The 9134-nt window shown below is 42.9% G+C and overlaps 1 protein-coding gene across 1 annotated transcript; it reads right to left on the bottom strand.

Annotated features, from left to right (window-relative positions):
- Positions 1–2586: 2586 nt before the first annotated feature.
- ky (kyphoscoliosis peptidase) lies at positions 2587–7487 on the bottom strand. The gene is made up of 6 exons (XM_059353529.1): positions 6840–7487; positions 5636–5750; positions 5359–5476; positions 4534–4725; positions 4099–4289; positions 2587–3914 (listed from the first exon to the last, which is right to left on the bottom strand). The coding sequence occupies exons 1-6, from the start codon at positions 7413–7415 to the stop codon at positions 2587–2589; spliced, it is 2520 nt and encodes an 839-aa protein (XP_059209512.1). The 5' UTR covers positions 7416–7487.
- Between the last annotated feature and the right edge of the window lie 1647 nt (positions 7488–9134).

The raw sequence follows: 9134 nt of genomic DNA, 5'->3' as shown, positions 1-9134 counted from the left end.
ACACATGCAGCCAGTTCAGCATAGTAGTGGATTTGTCACTTGGTGAGACAACATGGATTCACTCTGTGCATCCAAACCCTGTATCAGCACCAACTGAGGCACTTTGTTATTGGAACTGGGAGAGGTAGTCTAAACAGAAACTGTCTGCGGGGAGTGTGTGTAAAAGCTTGTGTGTGTGTGTGTGGTTTTGGATACGGCTATTAACACACTTTGTTAAAAAGAAATGCCTGCTGAAATAGAGCTGAGAGAATGTGTGGAATCCTGCACACACAGTTTTAGCCCTCCATTTCCTCATGCTGTGTGTGTTTAAAAGAAAGGAAGATGGAGTGTGTGTGTGTGTGTGTGTGTGTGTGTGTGTGTGTGTGTGTGTGTGTGTGTGTGTGTGTGTGTGTGTGTGTGTGTGTGTGTGTCTGTCCTTGTATTGTTGCCAGGCAGATACAGCCCTCCACATGGCTCACCTCTGACATCAGAGTTTCCTCGGCCTCCCTCCTGCCACCAACGTGCCGCCAGTTTCTCCCCAGCGACTCAAGGCAAGACCCCCCGCCCAGATACACTTAACACACTTAAAGCACACTTACCATATCGCTTCTAGCGTTAACCGCCCTTTTTCTTCCCCCCCCTCTATTGTATTTTTACTGAGGCAGTGAGCCGAGGCTATTTGTGGGCTATTATGACAGCCACATGTAAACACTCATCACTCTCACTGGCGTCTGCCAAATCCTACAGAGTGGGCCCAGGTCACTGTAACAATAGTGCACTGTATAGTGCTGGATCTGTTCACTTTTATTATATAACTGGGATTGTGGGGGAGTATTTTTTTTCTTTTAAACTGAAACTAATAAGCCAATATGTTGCATGTTTTGGTGGGATGGAAAGGAAGGTGGCACCAGCCTTGACTCCAACATAAACTGTCCCCTGGGTTTGGGTTTTCCGGCTGCATGGGACAAGAAGTTTGAATTCATGTTGTAAAACGTGACATACACTCAGTTGCCATTTTATTATGCACACCTAGCTAAAAGTAATGTAGGCTTACCTCATCAGTAAGGCTAGGTTAAATAACAAACATAGAAAATACAAACAAAATAAGGTTCAACAACACTGCAAACTACATCTTTCAAATGATAGGTAAAGGTTAAAATGTATATATAGAAATAATAAATGCATACATAAAAGCAACAATAAATAAACACCTGTGCAAAGCATAGCAGGGACAAAACTGTTTTTGTGTCTTTTTGTTCTACACTTAGGGATTGTAAACCTACGCCCAGAGGGGAGGAGCTGAAACTCTGTGTGCAATGGATGGGAACTCTCATTTAAAATTGAACCAGTAATGCGCTGTAATTGTTTTGTGAACAAGGTCTCCACGTTGAGCTGTGGCTCACCAATCAGTCTGCTAGACCACTTTACTATTTGGTTGACTGAGTTTTTATTTTTCAATGAGAGGTTGCCGTCGGGGTGTGTGCTTTACAGGGGCCAGTCTATACCACCCCTATGAATTTAATTGCCTTAAGTGTTATAGTGTGGCCACGGTACCAAATATTAAAATTAGACTGCCACCACAGTGCCACCTAGGGGCCGATCAATAAAACCTTAAAGGGTTATCCTTAGGAGGGCATTGACAATAATTGTACCAAGTTTTGTATAATAATGCACAAACTATCCCTTTAATCCTCATACAGTGTCTGAAGGAGGACTCTTAACTGATATGTATAAGTTAGAAGAGGCAGGTAGCAATGGTGGAAAGTAACTATGTACATTTACTCAAGTACTGGACTTTAAGTACAATTTTGAGGTACTTTAATGTACATTTTATGTAACTTTATACTTCTACTCCGCTACATTTTGAGGCAAATATTGTACAGTATTGTATTATATTGTTGCAGTCCTAGTTCTATATGTAAGTTAATACATACTATAAGTTTAGGCACATTAACTGTTAGGCTACCACCAGAATTACCAAAATTTAACAATTTAAAGTACTACTTTCAATTAACAAATGTTGAAATCATTGATATTTACTATGAGATCATTGCCTCTATTACATTATTAATAATGTTATTGTGAGAACTTAACTGACTTTGGGAGGGTAAAGGATTAGTCCAGATATGGATATTGTTTTCACAGTATATATTTATTGCACACTTTTTGACAACCATCATTTCATAATGCAGGTTTTACTTCTTAAAACATAATAACAATGCACAAATGCACTCTTGATCAGTATGATATCACAGCTGAGCACCATTTTGTACTAAATACTACCTGGATCAGATAATAGGTTTCAGGAAAAAAAAAAAAATCAAACGATTGCCAGGTAAGTCTAGTATTGCATTTGTATCACTTCATTGCTACAAAGTTTACACATTCACAGGAGCATATTTCAAATTCAATTTTTATACACCTTTTTATGACTATCTGTGTTCTGTTGATGCAGGTAAACTTGAATGTTTATGTCTCACAGTTTGAATTATTTGCAAATGTTTTCTACCCCAGTCTGATTTGCACGAGTCTATATCAAATAACTTCATTAGGCAGTTAACAGCTATGTTCAGAGAACTATCCATCTGTTCTCCACCAGCCTTTTTTTCACACTTCTCTCTCCAGCTGCTTGATGTCAAAGGTCATCAAAACAGCCATGTCAGTGGATTCCCCCGATGTAGCAGCCAGTTTCACTAGTTGGAGACTGTTTCCAGTGAAAACGTCACCCTCCCACACTCGGCTCTTATTCAGTTTTAGATCAGTTCGTGTCTCTCCCATCACACTCACCCTCTGGGCCCCGGGGACCCTCACCCTGAAGCGGACCCATGAAAGGGGCTCCAGCAGGCCCACACGAGGCTCAAAGAGCACGAAGCCTTTCCTCCAGGCTGCGTAGACGCAGGGGAACGGAGGCCCGGGCTGATCGCAGCTGTTCTTCAGAACAAAGTCACACATGGGGCTGAAATCTCCACCAGGGGTGATCTTAGCATACAGGCCTAGCCGATACACCCCGGCATCAGGTAGGCTGACGCTCACCGTCACCTTGCTGTCTGTGTATGTGCAGAAGAGGTGCCGTGAAAGCGGGATGGCTGCTGTCTTGTTCTCCTCTCTGCTCAGCATGGTGTGAAGCTCGAGGTCTCGATGGTTGTGGAAGGTAATGTTACACTTGCCTTGCTGGGTACTCACTAGTGCTGTCGTGTGGCTGAATTTGGAAAGGCCCGCCTCTGATGTGCGGGTCCCCGGCCCACACACTGAGCTCAGACTAGGAGGGAAGAGCTCTTCCATACTGACCACCTTCCCTTTGCAGTGCAACAGGAAGTTTCCAGCATTCTGGAACCTGACTTCTGTTTTCTCGTAATCCCGCACAAATACTGACAGCCGGTAGAAGCCACGCGTAGGACACAGGATGTGGCAGGTCAGGACATCCGGTTGAATCTGAGTAGCTAGGCAGCGCTTGGCTACAGCACCTTCCAGCTCTGGGTGAACTAGTTCACACAGCACCATCAGAGGCCTGGACGTCTTCAATACCAACTCAAAGACACCATCTTCCACCTCGGCTGCCTTGCTGCCCTGGCTGCTGCCTGTGACGCCCAGAGATCCTGCAACAGGCTGCAGGCCCCAGGACAGGAAGGGGTTCTCTGGGATCTCCTCCATGGCTCTGGGGATGGGGCACTCGACCATGAAGGAGCAGACCCAAATCAGAGCTGAGGTGGCAGTTTCAGGTCTGGCAAACACCTTCACATCATACACACCACTCGCAGGCGGCAGGAGCTGCAGCTTCATGCTCCGATGTGAAACCGTTAGGAGGCCAAAGGATGAGTTGCTGGACTCTTTCTGCTCTGGAGCTCCGCAATGAAGAAGGTCCTGGTGCTGTGTGATCTCATAGGTAAAAGTTGTTGGCCTCGAGAAGCCAAGGGACACGTTTGCCTCACCATCAGCTGAGAAGGAAATCAGAACTTAAGGAAACTTCTCTTGAATGAAAAATGAAGATTGATACACAATTCAGGCACAATTCAAATGTAATTACCTGAATGAATTTCAAAAAAGCAAATACTAACTATAATTGTGGACAATTAATATATTTGCACCCTCCATGTAAAATTAACAGAACTGAGGACAGACCTGTGACAAGATGACAGTGATGAGGCTGAATTAGCCGAAGCCCCATGGTGAAGAAGGCTGAGGTCTTGAAGACTCTCCTCTCGAACTCCTCCAGGGGGATGGGCGTGTCCAGGAGCTGCCATTTCTCCTCATCGGGGAAGTGTGAATCTATGAACTCCTCTGGGTCCGTTAGGAAATAGAAATCATCGAACCTTGGAGGCAACAGATGGAGACAGCAGACTGGTTTGAGACTCAACTCGCTGCTTGTTCCGTGTGTATGATAATAAGCAAAAGACCAAACGCAAGCTTGTCACGATTGCAGTGCTGTGGGGCTTTGGTGGAAATTTATGCTGTAAACAAAATTCTAAGATTTTACTTTTTAATTTCTAGTTTGGCCTGAGAAACAAAACTACATTACCACTGCACGGTGACTGTAGTGGAAACGTTTTCACAAACCTTTTAACAAAGCTTTCATGTTCCACATCTACTCGTCCTGCTCCCCAACAAGCGTCCAATAGGAACCACTGTCCCCCCAGAAGCACAGAGTTCCACAGGTGATCAGATTTCACATTCTTGAGGCTCTGGCCCTGAAGGTACCCGACCCCTTTGCTGTGGCCTGGCACTTCTTGGCACTCGATGCCCACCTCTCTGTAAACAAAAAACAGAGCAAGCTCACTGCCTTTTGTTTTCAATGCCATGTCCTTAAACGAAAGTTCAAGGTTTTTCTTTTTTTTTGTAGTAGGTTTTAAATATAATCAATTCAGCGCACATTATTTATACTTGAAATGTCTCGCAGTTTGAACTCAGAGGGGACCAAGGATTCAGAAAGCAGCACAATAATGAGTGGCTGGATGGAAGAATGGGTGAAGAATGAGCACTTACTTCTGAGTGTGCACTAACTACTAGATAACTGAAAAACTCTGCAGTATGAAATCTTTTTTTGCAATATGTTTTCTCTGTATATACTCAGTCGATATGGCTGTGTTTTTTTTCATTTAGCATATCTTTTGAGGAAAAAATCAATGAGGCATAACAATGTCTTTTGAGCATTTTAATATTTTTCCATTGTGCCATTATCTGTGGCTTTACTCAAACACATCGAGGACATCATTAGTGTCTTTCTTTTTTTATTTAAAGACATCATCTCCACGATTTTAATTTCACACAAACATACTTTATCTCGACAAATTTCAGCCTCTTCGGGTAAAATCTCTGATCACTAGAGGGGTGGGTATTTTTTGTGCACTTACAGACTAACAGTTTTTATTTTGTTGTTCTTACCTGCACATCTCTGAGCAGAGGCTGGAGTAGCCACAGCACACACCCCGACCGGCCGCTATCACCTCCTCTGGGGAGCTCAGCTTCTCCGAGCGGCCGAGGTACCCACTCACATCATACTCTATGAAGACAACATTCCTTTTATTCCAAAATAAGGAGAGAATATAACACCTGCTCTTCAACATGAATAGATGACCTATTCTAAATATTCTCATAATGTGCTACATTACAGAACATTAGGATTTATATGCAAGTATATATAGTTCAGTAAAATACCCACCGATGTTGTGGCAAAGCCAGACCCAGATTGCACGAAGCCTCTCCAGCTCATTTCTGGCTCCTTGTGTGATGCTTTGTACTATTGTCTTCACATTATACACACACTTTTCCTTCAGCTGCAACACACACACATAAGACATTCACTTTTAGATAAAACATGTTATTATAGGTTATTAGTCCTGTAATTAATTAATTAATTAATTAATTAATTAAAATAGGTATCTATTCCAAAGATGTAGTTTTTATCTTTTCACAGCATCAAAGACCTTATATAAACCATTGCCGCAGTTGTTTTTTCTCTTTTATCATCTTACAGCATCATTCTATTTGCTAGAGTCTTTCAATGTCATTCAGTCTATTGAACAAACCAAGCTACCATCTATGCTCAAGGATGCCAGCGCTGCCTGAGAGCTGTGGTATTTGTAATGGTTTTATTGCAGTGGATGAGTAGCCGTTTTCATTCCTCAATGCTTCTCCGGATCTCAGGAACACAAAGGCCCATCTTTGTCCTGGCTTTGTTTTTAGTATTTTTGGTTAGATTTGGTTCCTGCTGAAAAGATTCTCTTATTAAGATTCCTTGGTCAGGCTAACCCAGCTAGTTCTATTTTCTCATTGAGATTGTAGGTATGGAAGAGTTAGATGATTAACTGTTCTATAAACTCTGTGTATCTTAACATGTGAGGCATGGACTTATGTTTGTCACTGTAGGGGTTTAATATTCAGTCTATGTAAATGGAAGATTTGCAATTTGGCTGGCAACAGTATAAATGTTACGACTTCCTATGCCATAGGTGCATCTCAATAAATACGTCCATGGTCCATAGTCAATAGAAAAGTATATTTCCAGTAGTTCAAGTCAAATAGCCCCAACCAAGTATTAAGTGCATATAGATGGACATACTTTTCAGAGGCCAACATTTCCATATTAAACATACTTTTTTAAATATATATTTTTTTGTAATATTTTTTTTTGAGACACTGAATTTTAGGTCTTCATTAAATGTAAGCCATAATCATTATAATTAGAAACAATTAAATAAATTAAGACATGAAATGTTTCATTCTGTGTGCAATGGATCTGTATAATGTGTTATTTCCACTTTTTGAATTGAATTACTGACATAAATAAACTTTTCTATTATATTCTTAATTTATTGAGATGGACCTGTATGTCACACCAGGATGTAGTGTATAAATGCCGTCACCTCTGCTCCCGCCCTGATGACGTGTGAATCAACCCTATGGAAGACGTCGCAGTTGGTGAAGAGGTCCTTTCGACGCCTCCTCTTCCCCACGGCCACAGAGCATGGTGTCGCTCTCTGTCCCAGGTGAGCTTTTGGTTTCAGGTGCCTGTGTTCCTCCACCTCCTTCCTCACTGCGCTCTTCTTCACCACGGTGATGGTCCTGGCTGCGCTCTCTGATGAAAGCTGTCTCTTCGCCGCAGGACGCTGATCTTCGCTCTCAACCGCCAGCTTCTCAGACACACTCTGCCTGGAGACCACAGCACTCTGGGAAACTTCAGCACAGACCAGGACCTGGGCAACTGCTTTGTTTCCCCCAGCAGAAGGCTTTGGACTCCCTTGGGCTTGGTTCTTATTATGTACCAGAGCTCCCATTACAACAGGGCTTGCTTCACTTAAAATTTGATTCTCCTGGAGGTCATGAAGCTCCAGGGCCTTCACCTGTATACATCCCTTCTGGGTCACCTCATCTTGCTGAGAAAGTGGTGCGGCACAGGAGAAGGGGAAGGAGAACTTCTGAATTGCAACTTTCGCTGACATTATGCTGGAAGCATGGCGTCCTAACCAAAGAGAAGGTAGATACTATTCAAAAGACAGAAGCCATTTTCTGTAAGGTATTTTTAGCTAATCCTGTGAGCAGGTAGGGCTTCAGTAATGTGTTCAATTGTTTTTTTTAAAAATGAGACTCCAGAGCTGCTGTGGGAAATATCCATAGCACTACTGCACATGCAGCACTGAGTTAAGCAGGAGGTATATTCTATACAGTACATTCCGTGTAAGACAGTGATGAATTGGCAATTATATCATGTCTATTCATGACCAGAAATGAACGCAAAGGTTGGAATCATTAGTCACTGTCACGGCTAACAGCGCAAAGAAAGTCAAAGCGTTCACCAGATTAGTATGACCTTATAACTTCCTGTGTGTGATGAACCTGCAGATTGATGGCTGTATTCAACATGTATTTAAAATGAGCAACATATGTGAACACATTAGTGAACATATTTTGTCTGAAACTTCTGTTGATAACTTACTTATTATTTTTAAGGAGCAGCAGGGTGGCACAGTGGAGACACTGACCGTCCTTCAACCAGATGACCCGGGCTGAAGCCCTGCGTTGGCAAATAACTGCCAGCTCAAGTGTCCTTCAGCGGGCCACTAAGTCCTATCAGCTCCGTGGACACTATGCTGCAGCTGACCCTGACCTCTCACCTTCCTGGAGTGCGACTAAAGTGAAAGTCCCGAAGGATATCCTGAGGTATCATCACTCATGTTGGAGTAAAGCCCATTTATAAAATAAAATCTTATTTTTCCACATAATCACTTATCCCCAGCCTACCAAATCATACAGTATCACTAATACTTTTTTTAATGTTCATAATATAAAAACTACATATTTATGTCAGCTTTGCATTCACAAAAGTAACTGTAGGTACATCCAGCCTAGGTACGTCTAACAGTACATCCCTAAAAGTCGCTGAGGCTTTTACTCACCCTGAGAGGATTTAAAATGCCTGCTGGATGTTTGCTGGAGTCTCGGACAAAGATGTTTCCACTGTGTGTTCTCAGTGGTCCCCAGTTGCAGGGGAGGCTTATATACCCTCCCAGTGGCCTGCCAGGACAGGCCCCAGAATAACAGGCCTAAAAATACTACAAAGCAGTTAAGACTAGCCAATAGAGTAAGCCCCAACTGAGGAGTGTGACGTCTGTGTGTGTGTATTTGTAAGTGTGCTTGTGTGTGTGTGTGTGTATGTGTGTGTGGCTTACAGATGTATATTCTGATGTGCATGTGTGTGCTGTGTACATGCATGAGCTAATCAGTGCACACACACTGCAGCAAATGTGTGCACCCGAGCATGTGTGAATTTGTTAATATGTGTGTTTTGTGTATGTCCGCATGTGCCATATGGATCGTGAATGCGTGCGTATGTTTGGTGTTGATGGGTGGGTGGGAGGGAAGGTTGGCGCTTGAGCATGTGTTGGGTGCGACGGAGGGATCGGATTCAACGAAGAGTTGGCCATTCAAAGAGGGGTTTATGAAGGGTCCTGGCATACGATGACGCCCACATCCAGATAGAACACACACTCAGTCACCCCTGTTTCTGGCACACGTGCAGAAATACACAATTTACTCCATCTCAGTTGCATCTTGTAAGGCGCCAGTCTGAATATACGCTGATCACTTTACACTAGAGATGATGGAAAGTCAAATCCAGTTTAATCAAACAGGTCTGTGCCACATGCAATGTCTCACAACAG

The sequence above is a fragment of the Centropristis striata genome, chromosome 16 (assembly GCF_030273125.1).
Source record: "Centropristis striata isolate RG_2023a ecotype Rhode Island chromosome 16, C.striata_1.0, whole genome shotgun sequence".
NCBI classification, from domain to species: Eukaryota; Metazoa; Chordata; class Actinopteri; order Perciformes; family Serranidae; genus Centropristis; species Centropristis striata.
The sequence above is the reverse complement of the archived record's forward strand: the minus strand, read 5'-3'. Positions and strand labels throughout refer to the sequence as shown.

Excerpts from the sequence above, each read along its gene's own strand:
- ky (XM_059353529.1), bottom strand. The coding sequence starts at position 7,415 with ATGTCAGCGAAAGTTGCAATTCAGAAGTTCTCCTTCCCCTTCTCCTGT. Across the intron at positions 5,477-5,635 it reads CTGGCTTTGCCACAACATCG|AGTATGATGTGAGTGGGTAC; the intron begins GTGGGTATTTTA and ends TTGTCTTCATAG. Across the intron at positions 4,726-5,358 it reads CTCTGCTCAGAGATGTGCAG|AGAGGTGGGCATCGAGTGCC; the intron begins GTAAGAACAACA and ends TTTTGTTTACAG.